Source organism: Spermophilus citellus, assembly GCF_964194105.1.
Source record: "Spermophilus citellus genome assembly, chromosome: 3".
Classification (NCBI taxonomy): Eukaryota; Metazoa; Chordata; class Mammalia; order Rodentia; family Sciuridae; genus Spermophilus; species Spermophilus citellus.
The window spans coordinates 29,901,392-29,919,814 of record NC_138184.1 but is presented as its reverse complement, the minus strand read 5'-3'; the positions used below and the strand labels follow the sequence as shown (position 1 = coordinate 29,919,814).

Genomic DNA, 18,423 nt, shown 5'->3' with positions numbered 1-18,423 from the left:
ATAAATTTCTTTTGGTCTCTTTGCTCTTCCCGATTTTAATCTCTTCTCCTACCCAGGAAAAAAATGGAAGTAGGCAAAGGCTAAATTTCTCCAAACCTCCTGATGGTCTTTATTTGATCTGACCTGTACCACTTCTTGCACCTATTGAAAAACAAGTTGGGTGAATGTGCAGAATACAGAAATGTGGGTTTTCCCCAACACTTTTCAATCTCCAAAAATCTTATAAGGATTAGCCAACCTCTTTTGAGAACAATTCTCAGTCTTAAAGTCTTAGCGTCATAAGTCTTAAGAGTTGCAAATGGAAGAAAGCCAGAGGGAATCTAGTTTCATTCATTCTTTCAATGAATATTTGTTGAATACCTGCTGTTGCCAGGCATTGACCTGGGTACCAGTGATACTGCACAGAATAACGGGGCGGGGGGGGGGGGGAATCCTGGTCTCACAGAGCCTGCATTCTATAGGACAAGGAAGACAACAAGCCAACAGGAAGAAACATACACATGGTATCAGACAGTGATGATTGCTATGGGAAAAAAATAAAGCAAGGAAGAGGGTAAGGAATCCTAGAGTTGAGGCTGCAGTGTGCTCTGGGCAGCTCACCTAGGAGGTGACGATAGAACAGAGGCCTTAGGGCAGCAGGTCTCAGGGCAGAGAAGGGACAGCACGTTCAGTGCCTGGAAGTGGGAACGTGCTTGGTGTGACCAGGGAACCACGGGAAGCCAAGCAGAGGAGCAGGCAAGGGAGAGCAGAAGGAATAAAGGCCAGACAGGTCTATGAGTGGGAGTCCAGAATGGAGGGTGTCGGGTCTAACTGGCCTGTGCAGGCCCTTTGGCTTGTACTGAGTAAGGTGCAGGCCATTGGGAAGTGTCTTGACTAACTCTTCAAGGGTCACTCTAGCTGCCATATTGTAGGAAACGTGAGCTTGAATGGGTGGGAGCAGGGAGACCCACGGGGAGATACTACAAGATCGCAGGCCTGGATCTGGGGCCATGGCAGTGGTGAAAATCATCAGAATCTAGATTTATTTTGAAAGCAGAGCCCGCGGAATTTGCTGACAGGTTGGGTTGGAGTAGGAGACAGAGGAGTAAGGATGACGTCAAGGTTTGGGGCCTGGATGAAGAGAAAGATGGAGTTGCATTTACTGAAATGGGGAAGATTCGGTATGTGGGGAGGAAGGAATTTGGTGGAAAGCCTGTGGTCTGAGATTGGGATGGGAGGTCCAGGCTGCAAACAGAATTGGAGAGATTTCTGAGGTCAGGTCCCCAGCAGAGCTGGAGACAGGGATATCACATGAGCACACATTGTTTATTATGGGGGTGCTCTTGGGAGAAACCCGGGACAGTCCGTTGTTGGCTGTGGGAAGTTCCCTGGAGGTATAGAAATCTTTGAAGGCAAGTTGCTTCAGCTGAGGGCAGTTTTGGAAAAGGGCTGTGGGTCACCAGTAGCCAACATGTTTCAGTTGGGGTCTTGAGTTTGGCTGTGAGGGATCTGGGAGGAGTTTGTCAAATTATCAGCATGGCAATAACACCTGAAGCCCTGAGGCTCCATGGAGCCACTTAGATTCATGTATTTGTTAATTTGAGCTGGGTGCGGTGGCACAAGCAGCTCAGGAGGCAGAGACAGGAGGATCGTGAATTCAAAGCCAGCTTCAGCATTGGCTAAGCAACTCAGTGAGACTCTGTCTCTAAATAAAATACAAAATAAGGCTCAGTGGTTGAGTTCCCCTGTGTTCAATCCCCGGTACTAAACAAACAAACAAACAAGCTGGATGCCATGGCACACGCCTGTAATCCCAGCGACTCGGGAGGTTGAGGCAGGAGGATCGGGAGATCAAAGCCAGCCTCAGCAACCGCAAGGTGCTAAGCAACTCAGTGAGATCCTGTCTCTAAATAAAATACAGAATAGGGCTGGAGATGTGGCTCCGTGGTCGAGTGCCCCTGAGTTCAGTCCCCAGTACCTTCCCCCTCTTCCCCCCCCAAAAAAAACCCCACCAACAACAAAAAACAAAGAAACAAATAAAAATTGGAAAGAGTACTGGGCCCTCTATGAAATGAGAAATCAACCAGAGACTGAGAAGGGGGTCGGAAAGCCAGGAAAGTGTGGGGTTCTGGAAACAACTTTATTAGAATTTGTTCCTTCACATAAACTACTTGTCTAGTTGAAACCAGGAGCTCTTAACTACTGAGCCACATCCTGAGCCCTTTTTATTTTTTATTCTGAGATAGGGTTTTATTAAGTTATTTAGGGTTTCACTAAGTTAGTTGTTGAGGCTGGCCTTGAACTTATGATCTTCCTGTCTCAGCCTCCCAAATCCCTGGAATTATAGGCGCCCCACTGGGAGACAAGATTTTTCTCATAGTGCCCTGGAAAGGAACAAAAGAAGATGGTGTTTTGGGTCTTGGTAGCATGGTGATTTGTTGGGGGTAATAAACACATTTGTGTTTTTCTAGCTTTCGTTTTCACCCTCCACCATACTATTGCAACTTCTAGATCCTTCTATGTGTACTTCTGCAATGCCTGCTCCCCTCACCACCCCTCCCCTGCCAAGACATGTCCTCTTTCCCTTGCAGCACAAGAATCCCCATGGCAGGTCACCTTTCCAGAGTACTCAGCCCATGACATTAACCTACCACTCCTGTCTGGCTAAATTAACCCACAGGCAACAGTCTGTATCCCTACAGGACTATTTGGCCAAAGGAGTCAGTGTTTTTTTATTTCTATTTTTATTTTTTATTTATTTTTTTGGTACTGGGGATTGAATCCAGGGGCACTCATCACTGAGCCACATTCCCCAGCCCTTCTTATATTTTATTTTAGAGACAGGGCCTCACTATGTTGCTTAGGGCCTTGTTAAATTGCTGAGACTGACTTTGAATTCAAGATCCTCCTGCCTCAGCTTCCTAAGCCGCTGGGATTACAGGCGTGCACCATGACAGTGGTGCCTATAGAGTCAGTGTTTTTAATGGGTGCACTTGTGACCACAACATCCTTCCAGTTGGGGGTGCCCTCCTGCCCAGTGATGAGTCAGATGTTATATGGCTTCCTGGTAAGGGAGATGGCCTTTGCCCACAGATTGCTGGGTTCTTCTATCTGTCCTTGCCCCACCCCTCTACTCCACCAGGAAAAAATTTCCTTTTGAAGTTAGTGGGAAGGATGGTCATAAGACAAGGCTATAAAGGAGTGGGGGACCCAGTGAGTAGATGCCTTTCTCGGGGTTCCTGAGTCTGTGCAGATAGTGTACCCAGCAGCTGCTTAATTGTCCTTGTAGCTCTTGGCTGCACTTGTCCTCCCCAGCTGCATGAAGGAATGGCAGGAGACATCCACAGGGACCAGCCTGGGTTGGGCTTCCCTGCTCCCTCCTCCATGTGCCCTGCAGAGCTACCATTTGGTCCTCATCCTTAGAGTCTGGGGTGAGTTTTAGTAAAGGATGTTGTTCCACATAGTGGGGTGGGGGAGGTCCTCCTTCACTCTCTGAAGTTGTTCCCCTTTCACTAGGGTTAAAAGGCCCCTTCAGCTGGGCAAGGTGGGGCACACCTGTAATCCCAGTGGCTTGGGAGGCTGAGAAAGGAGAATTGCGAGTTCAAAGCCAGCCTCAGCAACTTAGTGAGGCACTAAGCAACTCAGTGAGACCCTGTCTCTAAATAAAATAAAAAATAAGGTAGGGGATGTGGCTCAGTGGTTGAGTGCCCTTGAGTTCAATTCCCAGAACCCTCCCCTACACACACGCACACGCACACACTCTCACACTAAAAGGACTCTTCTGCCTCTACCCTAGCAATATCCCCTGGTGACAGTGTGGTCAACATCTTTGACTAAGGAGCTGAGTTACTAAACCTTTTTCAAAGAAAACAAAACCAGATTTTTTTTAAAGTGCCTGGTTCCTCTTAAACTACCATGAAACCCCAGTGTGAGGCTGCACTCAATAGCTCAACCCAACAGCTCCCTGAGTGTGTTTCTTGGAAGAGCCTAGAAGACTTCTGGATTGAGAATCCATAGGTTCAGCATCAGTTTGGTCTTTTGAAAAGCCAAGCACATTTGTAAGCTTTGTAGGAGGGTCCAGGTCTCCTCTAAGATGCCTCATTTTCCCTCTGCCCTAATGGCACGGAACACAATGCTCTCCCTGTTTGGTTTCCTCAGGCTGGTCCTGGGGAGATGACTGCCGTTGGGGTTTGTCTGTCCAGCCCCACTGCCATTCGGGCATCCAAGTGGAAGACACCCACCGTGAAGGTCCAAAGGCCACCCCTCGTGGCCACTGCTCAGGGCTGAGGGGCAGTTTATGAATATGCACGTATTTTAAAATGACCAACGGACTGAAATGTAGCGCAAGATATCCTGTTTGACACGTGAATACCTTTCTAAATTTTGAGACTGCCACTAACCTTTGCTCACCTCTGGGATCTAAAAGGAGAATCGCTGGGGACAGACCACAAAGGCTGCCTTAGGAAGGAAATGTGTGCTCTTATGAGTTCTTATTAAGGGAATTTTAAGAGCACAAAAATTTTATGGAACCCCATTCAGTGGCAAACAGAAAATGATTTGTTAGATTGTCAATGGGAAAGACTTTATTATGACTGCAGATGGAATAAAAAACGGTGGCCGGTTTCTGCCAACATTTATGGAAATAACGTTTTTAAGTTTTAAATGTGAGCTGTAAACCGAAGCTACTTCAGTTTGAGAGAAAAAAAAAATTCAATACTTAAACTGTGGGGAAAAAGTGGATCGGTGCCAGGGAAAACATTCTCATTTAATAGTGTTTGAACATGGGTCTGCAGCACAGTTTGTAGTGAGGCACTGAGAAAAAACCACAACTAATCCTTCATCGCAGCTGTCTGAACTCTTGATCATCTGCCATCCCCCAAACAGCGACTTCTTTTTTCTGGTGACTCTGGGTTTGAATGACCCAGTGTGGAGAGTTTAAACTATGTACAAGGGTGTGGGGGGAGGAGACTAAAGTAGGCCTCAGTCAAAGATTTTGTGCATTGGTCTTCCTGTGTCTGTAGCCGGGGGCACGACTGGTCCCCACGCCTGTCCCTGTGGCATCTCCCTGCAAAAGAAGACACCACAACAGCCCAGTTTTGCCTTCACTGACCCATTCCTACCTGGAAATTAGAGTCAGGATCAGCAGCTGGATGTGGTGGTACAAGCCTGTGATCCCAGGGGTTTGGGAGGCTGAGGTAGGAGGACTGCGAGTTCAAAGCCAGCCTCAGCAATGGCGAGGTGCTTAGCAACTCAGTAAGCTCCCTGTCTCTAAATAAAATAAAAAATAGGGCTGGGGACATGGCTCAGTGGTGAGTGCCCACGAGTTCAATCCCCAGTGCCAAAAAATAAGAGTCAGGAGCACCAATGGTTATAGACAGAGTGCTTTGCTCTCCAGGGAAGGCATATGAGCAGGAATACCCTAGCACCTATACCTCTCCCCCAACAGGTACCTGGCTTTGGTTGCCTGTTGAATGAATGATCTGGTTCAGTATCTTGTTAGAGCTGATGCTAAGATATTGATGTCTCATTTTACAAGAAAAGAATAGGAAGGAATTTGGCAATGTGGCCAATAGATCCCAACTGGATCCCAGAGTTTCATCTCTCACTTAGGGGTGGCTGCCCCTGGACCAAATTATAAAAGTTATTACTGCTGTCTTTTTCCAGGGTGGTATGTATGATCTCACTCTTGTAGAAAATTAGAATTGGGCTGGGGTCGTGGCTCAGCGGCAGAGCGCTCACCTGACATGTGTGAGGCACTGGGTTCGATGCTCAGCCCCACATACCAATAAATAAATAAAATTTAAAAAAATAATTAAAGCAAATTAAAAAAAAGAAAGAAAATTAGAACTTGGAAAATAGTTGGAAACAGACACTTTAAAAAGATCACTTTAGCCAGATGTGGTGGCACACGTTTGTAATCCCAGCCACTCCGGAGGCTGAGGCAGGAGGATGACAAGTTTGAGGTCAGCCTGAGCAACTTAGTGAGGCTCTAGGCAACTTGGTGAGCCCCTGTCTCAAAATAGAAAATAAATTTTTAAAAAAGGGAGTGAGGATGTAGCTCAGTGGTAAAGCATCCCTGGGTTCAATTCCTCATACTAAACCAAACCAAACCAAACAAAAACCACTTTAATTTTTTTTCCTTATTACTGTTTTCTTTTCTATCCACTGGATGGGAATATCTTAGCCACACCCAGTCATTTCAGGACACATGTTGTAATGAGCTCTGTTTTCTCAGGTCCATGAAATTTCTGACAGTCATCTAACAAAGCAGAACCTTCATACCAAGAACTCCTGGGTTGCCCGAAGCAGAGGCGGTCCTGGCTAGCCAGGAGCTGGCTGAGGTATGATAAGGCAGCAGGGGCTCATTCCTCTCCCTGGGAAGCTTCTCTTTCAGAGGAGATCTGGGATCTCACTAGGAAAAAAAGAAAAAAAGTCTGGAATTGGTTTCAAATCTGGATTCAAAGCCTCTTCAGGCATGCCTGCCAACAGCAACGGCACCATACATGTCTCTAAAGGGCAAGCAAGGAGAAAGTAGAGAGAAGGAGGGAGGAACTAGCCATCCCAAAACAAAGAAGTCCACATTATGGTGGGTTCAGACCTCGGCTCTCTGAAGAAGAAGTTGACAACACAACAATTTTTTTTTAAACTATGTTAACCCAAGAATCCCAGAGCACACAGTGAAAGAGTTTAGATTTTGGATTGAGGAGGAGTAGAAGGGTAGGGAGGAAGAGTTTGAGTGTGAATCACTGTGCTGAGTCCAGATCCCTTGAAGCAAAGCCTTATGCCAGTGATGGAGTGCTCTCAAGAGAAGGGGTGGGAGGGAAGCAGGAAGGAACCAGCAAGGATGTGGTGTCGTTGGACCAGCTTCATCCTGATCTCCTGGGATCCCTGGAGATTATACCATTAAGCTGGTCCCTGCTGGAGGTGAGGAGTCTGGTCTTTTCTATCCCCATATATCCAGTCTAGCAGGGTAGAAGATGGGTCTCACTTCCTGGGTGAAGACAGTTCTTTGGGTGAGGAGTGTACAATTATGTGCTTATGAGCATTGCAGCAACTGGAAGATGAGTTTTCCTGCCTAGTGAGGGGAATCTGAGAGGGGTATGACTTGGGAGGCATGGATCCTTGGTGGACATAGAGGTAGAAAGGGACAAAAGGCAGATGGGATCAGTGCTGGTGGTTTCTGAGCTGGATCTCCCTATTTGTTCCACTAAATTTCTTTCCCACCCTTCCCTGATTCCTATGGTCCACAATGCCTGGGCTTCCTTGCTCTCTGACTTCTCAATGGTACCTGCCTTCAAGACACTGCAGAGAGAGATAAGAGATCCGAGTCTTTAAAACCCCATATTGGCTGGGCATGATGGTGCACATCTGTAATCCCAGCTACTCGGGAGGCTGAGGCAGGAGGATTGCAGGTTCCAGGCCAGCCTCCCCAGTTTAGCAAAATCCTTACAACTGAGAGACCCTGTCTCAAAAAATAAAAAAGGGCTGGGGTTGTACGTAGCTTAGCGGTAAATAATAAAGCACTCCTGGGTTCGATCCCCAGTACCAAAAAAATAAAATTAAAAAAGAAACAAACAAACAAACAAACAAAAAAACATGTTCCTTTCATGCTACAGTTAAACAGTGGCTGCTTCTTGAGGCCAGAGCTCTTATCCTATAGTGTCTTTCCTATTGCTGAAGCTCTGTCGCTGGGGTCCCCACCAGCTATCTACCATTCCTTGATGGTTCTCTTAACCCTGCCCATATCTTTGTGAACTATCTCCTCTTAGCCCTCTGTAATTATTCCTTTGAATGTCCCATCAGTTGAGAGAAGAGGGTAATCAGTTCTGGTCTCTTAGACCAATGTTTCTCAAACCTTACTATGTACATCCATCACCGGGGCATCTTGTTCAATGCAGCTTCTGATTCAGCAGGTTTGGGGCAGGGCCTGAGAGTCTGCACTTCTAAAAAGGTCACAGGGATGCCTGTTCTGCTGGGGCAGGAACCATTCCTCTATGACTCGGGTGACAAAGGCAGGGGGCAAGGGTTCTGTAGACTTCCCAGAAATCCTGCTGTAGGAGGTAAGGTGGCTGAGAGTTATGCTTAGAGAGGGCAGTGTAAATATAGCAAGTATTACGATGTTATTTTCAAGATTACTAAATAATTCTTAAAAGAGGAAAAAAAAAAAAAGACCAGGTGTGGTGATGCACTCCTGTAATCCCAGTGGCTGTGGAGGCTGAGGTAAGAGGATTGCAAATTCAAAGCCAGCCTCAGCAACTTACAGAGGCCCTAAGCAACTTAGTGAGAAGTTGTTTCAAAGTTTTAAAAAAGGTTGGGGATATGGCTCAGTGGTTAAGCACCCCTGGGTTCAATTCCCTGGTACCATTTAAAAAAAAATGTGGTAAGCCAGAAATAAAATACATTCAACAATGGTTTGGGGAAATAATTATTTATTTAAAATATATCAGAAGCTTTGTGTTAATGAAACCTCTCTTTCCCTCAGTTTTTATGAGCATCAACCAAACATTTACCAGTCTCAAAACATGCAAAATGGCAAACAATTTAGGTTTATTTTAATCATTCCCTTTTGACAAACATTTTTTTGATTCTGTAACACCAATTTAGATGACATCAAATCAAAGAAAACTTAAAAACTGATGTGCTGGATTTGCTTTGCAATTCATATCTCCAGAAAAATATATTTACATGTATTAATAATTTGTAATAAATTTATTAATACATTGTATTAATATTACCTATTTATGTGTCGGTGTAGGTTCAATGTTCTGGGTTATTACATAATAATAGCTGCTAATAGAGTCCCAATGTTGAGACAAAGGTTATTTTATATAGTTAAAAATAGAAAAGTTATCCTGCAATAGATTAGAATCTAATTGTAAAATATATACAGCCACTGGCTTTTGTTCTGCAGTGTTCTGCTTTAGCTACATAGAGAAAACATTTCCTTCCTATTATTCTAGATTTCATCTGACGCATAGGTATTAACAGTTGGTAACTTCAGGCCTTCATTTACCCATTTATGGGGGTTAAGATCTTTGATTAAGCTGTACTGTCTTGTAACTACTTAGTCTATTAATTTTTCAAAGCTTGCACTGAAAAGAAGTGGCAGGGTAGCAAACATGTTACGGAAATTCTTTCTTCCATAGAAAAAAAACCACCACCCTCCATTTTTCAATTGTAAAACATGATGAGGATTTCTTTCGTGCCACACAGAAGCACTTGGACTCCAGTAGTGTCTCAAAATAAATGTACTGCCTTTGTCACTTTTTACCACTGAAAACTATCTCTAAGAAGGTGATTTGTATTAGAAGAATCTGATGTATTTAGCTTCAGGGCCAGTGGTCAGGAGGCTGTTGGAGGTGGCCCACTGGTAGCTCCAAACACTGCTTCAGGTACAAGAGGCCATGCCTGGTTTCTATGCCAGACCCTGGGTACTCTCATCTCCTGTGCCTCTGAAGCTTCAGCTGGCCTCAAAGCTCACAATTTATGATATAAACCAATATCTCTCACGCTCAGTACACATTGGAATCTCCGGGAAGGTTTGTTAAGCCAGCCAGAGCTGGGACCCACCCCCAGGGTTTCTGTTTCCTGAGTCTGGGGTGGTCCTAGAGAACCTGCATCTCCAACAAGATTCTAGGTGACCCTGATGTGACTGCTCTGAGGACCACCCTTTGAGAGCCACTGTCATAAATAATACTTGCCGAATCTCTATATGGGATGATCTAGATGCTATGAAACGGGTTACTCGGTAGCCTGGATGGACTTTCCCATATAAGTAAGGAATAGATGGGCACAGGTCATTTCATGTTCCTTTTTAATTCTTCATCTCCATCAAGTAGCACTTGACATCTAATCTTTGGCTTTCTTCAAATATTTTTTTCCTCCATGTCATTCCCTCTTACTGGAGTTCAGACAAATGGTTAATCCTGAGAGGAAACTAAAGATTGAGTTTTGTTAGTCCTGACAAAGATTCCAAGATGTTCCTAGGCACAGACTGGTCAAGAACAACTGGAGGAAATGATCCTTCCTAGTATAAAGCTCACCTTGTTCTTAAACAATGTTGGGCTGTTCCACAGAATGGAGGGAACAGAGGTGGATGTGTGTCTCTTCACTCCTCCCCATAGCAAAATGTCTGCCTTAAATTCTCTCCAATTTCAGAAAAAGAAAAAGAAACAAAAACAAACAAACAAACAAACAATTAAAAGGAAACACCAGAGTTTCTTGACTGAGCCCTGGTTCTTGGCTCATCTGTCCTTAGCAACGTCACAACATTCAAAGGAAATGACCTCTTATTTTTCTGTATCCCACTGTCAGCAAGCAGTCGTCATTGTCCCCAGCAACACTGTGCCCTCAGAGGCTTGGTGTATTAAGTCTACTTTTAAAATTTCAGGATACGGAGTCAGTGCTTTTCTTTCTTAAAAAAGGAAAAGAAGACAACATTTTGATGAAGCAAGAGGTGATTTTGGACCTTGTGTTTGGAATCAGGGCCCACACACAGGTCTTAGTGCAATCGATTCCAGAGCAGATGGTTGAGGAGACATCGACCTATGTCACGAAGCCACCAAAACCTCCCTGCCCTGCCGGGTGTCTCCAGAGACACTTCTCAGCCTACAGAACACAGACCTGCGGGGAAAGAAGATGAGCCCTATTCCACCTGCGCTCTGGTGTCCCACGGTTCTTTTTCCTCCAAAGGTGGTTAGACTTTCTCCATCTCAATCTGCTGGTGGTAGTGCCTGGCCTGCCGCTGGCCGACATTCAGCTTGTACACGGAGCTCTTGTGCTGGCACCTGTGGTAACCCCACACGGCCCCCACACTTGCCAGGAGCAGCAGTAGGCACAGGACTGTGACAATGGTGGCGATCACGGGGCCTCTGCTGAGGCTGGGACACTCGTCTCCCACACAGGGCTCCAGAGTTGGAAGAAACTCTGCCTCATTTGCACCTGGCCCGGGGCCTTCCTGTCCTAGGAAGTCCTCAGACAGCAGGTAGGGGAAGCTGTCCTGGACCTCAGGAACAGTGGTTTCCACTGGCAGCATGGTGGCCTCGGTGCTAGTTGAGGGGATGTGGGTAGGCATCTGGTGGACAGCAGTTGTTGTCATTGTCTCCAGGGTCGAGTGGGTGAGTTCGTGGGGTGGGGTGGCCATGGGAGACTCATCTGTGGTGAGCCTCCAAGGTAGAGTTGGCTGGTACTTGGTGGAGTCATCATCTCTATTGGGGGGACCCTCTGTCTCAGACACGTTCATGGGCCTGAGAGCCAATGCCTCCACATCTAGCATTTGAGATGGAAGAACTGAACTGGGGGTCGTGTCCTCACTTGGTGTGAGAGCCGTGCTCCTGGGCTTCTTGACTTCCACGAGGATGGGCTGATCAGGAGTCACGAGAACACTTTCATCCTGTCCTATTGACCCATCCCCCTTGTCCCCTTCATCCTCCCCTTCTACCTCCTCTTTCCTCCAAGCCTTGTCCGTCACAGGGTACCCATCTAACCAGGACTCATCACTGCTGCTTACCACTGGATCCCCTGCCCTGCTGTCATTTCTGTCCACAAAAGGCCCCAAGGGGCCCTCAGTGCTACCATAGATCACCTTGGTTTCGGGTTCACCTGGGACCAATTTCGCTCCACTGTGATTGTCTCCAGCAGGAAACTGCTTTTTGGTGTCATCATCCACGTCCTTTTCCAACTCAGGCTTGTGGAAAGTCTCAGCAGGAAACCAGAGCGAGTACTTCTGGTTTAGCTGGGATTTTGGCCAGTCCGTGGGGACACTGCTCTCAGGGCCAGACAAGCCTGTGGTTGGCACAGATGCTTTATCCCAGGCTGCATGTTCCTTCCCTACAGAAATGGAGACCAGACGGTCTTGCTTTGGGGCCTCCTCAGAGGCTTCTTCCTGACCTCTGTCCTCTTCTGCCTCTGTCCGGGAATCTTCCATGAGCTCTTTGAATGACACAGATCTGTCATCAGGGAAATTATCTTCATAGTCAATAAGTGCCTCAGCTTCCTCTGGAAGGAAAGAGGGAAAGACTTCATTAGGCCAAAGGCCACAGAGTCAGTGAGAACATCAGAAACGGAAATGAGAAGCATGAGGACAGGAAGAGAATAAATAATAGTGTTAGGGCTCACAGTGATATGACTGTGTGTCATAGATAACCCCAGAGAACCTTCAGACAAACCATTACAATTAATATGTGAGTTTGCCAAGGACATTGGGTCTACATTCAATAGAAAGCATCAAATATGTCTAGATACTTGCAATAAACAGAAAACAAAAAAATGTAAAGGATGTCATTTACAAGTATGTGAAAAAAATCAAACACCTAAGAATAAATCTAACAAAAAGTTTGAAAGACTTCTACATGGGACAGGACAAAATATTGATGTATAAAACGAAAGACCTAAGTAAATGAAGAACTATACCATGACCGTATAATGGAAGGCTCAAATGTTTGAGTTTGTCCCAATTGATCTATATGGATTTAATACAGTTCTAAATAAAAATCTCAGACAACAAACTGATGTTAAAATGTATGGAAATGCTACAGACCAAGAACAGACAAAGCAATCTTGAAAAAGAAGAAAAACCTGGAAGACCTACACTACAAGATTTGAAGACTTACTGCAAAACTGGATTACTTTTCAAAGCTGTGGTATTGCCACATGAATAGATTATTGGACTGTATTAAATTAAGAACTTCTGATCATCAAAAGCCACCATGAAGAGTTGGGGAAGATATTTGCAATTCATGTAACCTCCAAAGGGCTTGTATCCAGAAATTAAAAACAGCACATGCCAATCAGTACTAAATAGACAAACCATAGAAGAGTTGGCAAGGTGCGTGAATTGATGCATCACAAAAAAAGCTATCCAAAGATTCATCACACATGTGAGAGGGTGTGCAACCTCACTAGTAAGAGAGAAATGCTAATTATAGTCACAATGAGTTACAACTGCACAGTCCCATATGGTATAGACAGACTGACAGTAGCAAGTGTTAACAAGGATAGAAAGCACTGTTAGTGGGAGTATGAATTGGCACATCCACTATGGAAAGCTGGGCATTCCTACTAAAATTGAACATATGGGAGCAACATGGCAATTCTATTCCTATATACTCAACAGTAATAGTGCATATGGGCACCAAAATTCATGTATAAGAATGTTCATAATCGCCACAACTGGAAACAATAAGAAGGCCCATTAACTGCAGAACTGATACATAAATTATAGTGCATTCATTCAATGGAAATCGGTGAAAATGAGCCAACCATAGCTTTTCACAACAACATAGATGGATGAGCCAAAATGCTGAGCAAAACAAGCCAGGCAATTGTGGTGATTCATTTGCACCAAGTTTTAAACCAAACAGAACCAGCCTATGCTATTCGAAGCCAGGATGGTGGCTACACTTGAGCTGAAAAGAGAGGGTAAGGACTGGGTCTGGCTGCAAGCAGGGACTTGGGGAAGCTGGTAACATTCTACTTTTTAAAATTTATTTTTTGTTGGTGCATTATAATTACACACAATAGTGGGATTCATCATGTCATATTTGTGCTTGCACATAACCCAATTTGATCAATCTCATTCCCAGTACCTTCCTTTCCCTCCCAACATGATACTTCTTGGCCTTGTGGTGATTAAATTTCGTCGTTAATTTTTTGATCATCTGCCGATCTGTTGCTTTACAATTTGTTGTAACTAATTTTTTTTTAAATGCATGTTTTAAAATATGGATCTCTTCTTTTGTAGGACTTTCTAAGTGGGACTGTGCTGCAAAATATTCTGAATCCAACTGAGTAAAGACAGAGGCGCCATAGTTAGAAGACCAGAATATAAGAATAGCTTTATGTGACAGAATCATGCAGGTCAGGAAGGCTCCAGAAACTGGTATCCTTCAAAGAGAGGAGCGCTTTAGGTTTTACCTCTCTTAATTGTATTTGAAAGTCAAGTCTTATTGGAAAACACACTTAGATATTAAAACAGAAGAGTTCCTCCACTTCACTTCGTAACTTCAAAAGAACACAATGCAAAGTGCTCCAGAATCTCAGTCTACAATGAACACTACCGTACCGTGTGGTACATTTCTGGACTCTGAAACAAGACTCATGGCTCTCTGGCTTATTCCTAAAGATTCTGAGAGAACAGGACTCTATATCTTGCTTATTTAATGACTTGTAGATTTGCATATAAAATTTTTTAATCCTTTCTGATAAAATTTAAGCCCATTCAATGGACTTGTGGGCTGAGGCCCCAAATGGAAAAGAATGAAGAGCAAACATGGCTGATAAATGTCAATGTTTTATGCTTAGAAAAGGAAAGTCTCATAATTGTTTCAGAGGACCTTCCACCATAGTGTGTCCTATTCACAAATTCCTAGGCAAAAACTATCAGATGGCTGGGCCATTTGACTAGTCTTGTAGAATTCCAACCCAGGGTCCCGGTGCTGACTCTGTGCACATTTCCTGTCACATTATCGCTCCAAGAATTGCACTAGCCAGTTCCTTCACCAAACAAATCCCACTGTGCACATGGGACAGACTCTCCCAGATTTACAACATATCAAGCTGAATTTCAAAGGTCTTCTGGGTATAGAAGCTAAATAAGCATTTAAGAACTTTCTTTCTTTAAAATACAATAAAATGAAATAAAAGCCATTGAGACAAAACTTTTTTTTTTCTAAAATTGACACAGAACACATAAACAAATCATACTGAATCCAGATGGAGATTTGAGATGGCTGAGTTAAATCTTCAACTGCAGGATAAGGTGGTTAGACTGTTTGCTTACACAACCATGTTTACTGATGGGCTGTGTTAGAAGGATTGCCCAAAGGGCCACAGTTCTCCACTTTTTCCTTTATCAAATCCTTTTGTCATTTGACTTTGAAACTCTTCTCATCAAGAGGTGGGACCCATTTTCCATCTCTGTAGTCTATATTTGCCTCATCATCTGTTTTGACCCATAGAAGGCAGTGGAAGTCTAGCATGCCCTCCTTCTCATTCTTGGAACCCTTCGGGCTGCATGTGAACAAGCCCAAGACACTGAAGGATGAGAGACCACATGCAGGAGAGATGAGTGTCCCAACTGAGGTTACCCCAGACTAGCCAACTCCAGCTGACCTGAAAACTAACCATGTTCACTTGAGTGAGCCCGATCAATACCAGACGAACAGTCCAGCCGAGCCCAGCCTCAGCTGCTGATTCAAAGAATTGGAGCCAAATAAATTCTGTTGCTGGAAGTCACTAAGTTTTATGGGGATGGTCTACCACATGGAAAAAGCTAACTAATACACTAGCTATGAGTTGCTTGAGGGAAAAGACCTAGACATTGTGTCCCTGAGTGGAATAGTGCCTGACCTCTTACAGGCATTCCTATAGATATGCTTGAGCCAGTTGAAAAAGTAAATAATTCTGGTGGGGGGAATCATAATCATTGCAGTAGCTCAAACCCTGAGATTCTCTTCACCCCTGCCTCATAACTGCTTAGCACCAAGACCTATTTCCAGAAGTGGTCTCTCAAACACAAAGGGACTATGTGACCACTTCCAAAGTATGAGGAATTAGTTATTTGCACCTGTAGTCTGTCATAACCCCCAAAGATCCTCTGAAAAGATGCCATTGTTGAAGGTCTAGTTGAATATTTGTAAATACACACAGGAAAGAACCACACACACACACACACACACACACACACACACACACACACTTCCTTACTTGCTGAGAACATCTATTTTCTTCCTAGCTTCTCCTTGGTGCCTTGGCCTCTATCAATTTAAAAGGGCATGCAGCAGAACTCCCTCTTCATTGCTAGTAGATTCATCATAACAAGGCAGAGAGGTGAAAAGAAACTTGACTCTCCTCACATCTGACAGGTCATTTTGTGCCCCATATCTTATACATCCAATTTGCTTTTAATTAAAAAAAAATGGTTAGGGCTGGGGTTGTGACTCAGCGGTAGAGTGCTCGCCTAGCATGTGTGAGGCCCTGGGTTTGATCCTCAGCACCACATATAAATAAATAAAGATATTGTGTCCAACTACAACTAAAAATAAATATTAAGAAAATGGTTAAAGACAATAGCTTTTCTATATACTAATAATGAACACCCTAAGAAAGAAATCATGAAAATGATTTTCACTCACAATATCTTAAGAAAAACAATGAGGAGATGAAAAACTTTAACATTAAAGATTACAAAATGCTGAAAAAAGAAATTGAAGAAGACACTAAAAAATGGGGAGATCTCCCATGTTCATGGATTGGCAGAATTAATATTGCTAAAATGGCCATATTACCAAAAGTGATGTACATATTCAATGCAATTCCGTATTAAATGCCAATGGTATTCTTCATAGAATTAGAAAATCCAGTCCTAAAATTCATATGAGGAAGAAAAGACCCAGAGTGACCAAAGCAAAAATCCTGAACAAAAAGAGCAACATTGGAGGCAGCAAATACCTGACTTCAAATTATACTACAGAGCCATAATAACAAAACAGAATGATCCTGGCATAAAACAGACACATAGATCAATGAAATAGAATGGAAGACACCAAGACAAACCCAGACAGCCATAGTGAATTGATACTGGGAACTAGATCCCAACTCTTACCCTATATAAAAGTCAATTCAAAATGGACCAAAAACCTAAGTATAAGACCAGAAGCTTTGCAAATACTAAAAGAAAATATAGGGGAAACACTTCAACATATAGGTACAGGCAACAATTTCCTGAATAGGAGTCCTATAGCTCAGGAAATAATACCAAGGATTAATAAATGTAATAGCATCAAATTAAAAAGCTTTTGCAGAGAAAATGAAACAAGAGATCAAAGAGACAGCCTACAAACAATGGGAGAAAAATCTTTGCCAACTATTCTTCTGACACAGGATTAATATCCAGAATGGATAAAGAGCTCAAAACAAACAAATAAAAAGATAAAAAATATCCCAATAAATAAATGGGCAAAGGAACAAAACAGACACTTTTCAAAAGAAGTACAAATTGCCAACAATTATATGAAAAAAAATGTACATCATCTGTAGCCACCAAGGACATGCAAATCAAACCTACATTGAGATTCCATCTCACCCCAGTCAGAAGGGCAGTCATCAAGAATACAAATAATAAATACTGGTGAGGATATGGGGGAAAGGGAACTCTTATATACTGTTGGTGAGAATGTAAATTAGTACAGCAACTATGGAAATCAATATGGAGGGTCCTCAAAAAACTAAACATAAGAACTACCATAGATCCAGCTATACCACTCCTCAGTATTTATCTGAAAGAATTAAAGTCAGCATACTTTAGAGATGAATGCATACCCAGGTTTACTGTGGCACAATTCACATAGCCAAGTTATGGTACCAGCCTAGGTGTCCATCAGCAAATGAATGGATAAATAAAATGTGGTATATATACACAATGGGTTTTTTTAAAATTTTTTTAGTTATACATGAGCACAATATCTTTATTTTGTTTATTTATTTTTATTTGGTGCTGAGGATCGAACCCAGGGTCTCACATGTGAGAGGTGAGTGCTCTATCGCTGAGCCACAACCCCAGCCCCCACAATGGGTTTTTATTCAGCCACATAGAAGAACAAAATTATGTCACCTGCAGGAAAATGATTGGAATTGGAGAACATCATGTTAAGTGAAATAAGCCAAACTCAGAAAGATGGTATTGTATGTTTTCTCTCATACATGGAAGCTAGAGAGGGGGAAATCATCATGAATATAGAAGAGAGACCATGAGTGTAGAGAAAGGGAATCAGGGAGAGGGGTGAGGGGAGGGTAAGGGGAAGTATTAGGAATGAAATTAACCATATTATGCTATATGCATGTAGGATCATGCCACAATGAAACTTACTATTCTCTATAATTAATATGCACCAATTTAAAAAGAATGTATTATGTGGCACTGCAGAAGAAATTATTATTTTTTTGTAAAATAGTATACATTTGCCAATTATCTCCTGGAGTTCTGCTGTTGGGGATGAATATCGATGTGTTCTCAGCTAGAACAGTCCTCTTCATCATGGAGCAGGGCAGAAAACAGAAACTCTCCGAGACCATTTTTCCTTGGGAAGGAAGTTTTCACCTATTGGAACTCACAGCCATTACCTCATGCACAATCTGCAACATAAGGCCTCTTACCAGGTGTTAGTTTACTAGGGAATATATATTGCTTCATTGAATCCCCAACATACCAAACCATCAAGAACCCACAGATGATTCTGTTTTATTCCATGGGATTTTTGTCATTCTGGTTCTGGCTTGTATAAATCTAGAGAAGGCATTCATTTTCTTTTTTTTCAGGTCATCGACTATAGCTCCCTGTCAAGAGCAATAGACCATCTCCTTGTAAACCTAACAGAGGCCAAAAGTGATGTAGTCCATGGGTAAATAGAATTCTTACCCAAATAACCAACAGCCAAAAGGAAGTGT

The 18,423-nt window shown here is 43.3% G+C and overlaps 1 protein-coding gene across 2 annotated transcripts in view; it reads right to left on the bottom strand.

Annotated features, from left to right (window-relative positions):
* Nucleotides 1–5,787: 5,787 nt before the first annotated feature.
* SUSD5 (sushi domain containing 5) overlaps nucleotides 5,788–18,423 on the bottom strand; it is a 60,279-nt gene continuing 47,643 nt past the window's right edge. The window contains exon 5 of one of the 2 annotated variants that reach the window (XM_081286815.1): nucleotides 5,788–11,976. In XM_081286815.1, coding sequence (XP_081142941.1) covers nucleotides 10,676–11,976 — 1,301 coding nt within the window. In that variant the 3' untranslated portion in view covers nucleotides 5,788–10,675. The remainder of the gene's footprint in view (nucleotides 11,977–18,423) is intronic. The other variant, XM_081286814.1, reaches the window with a different exon arrangement.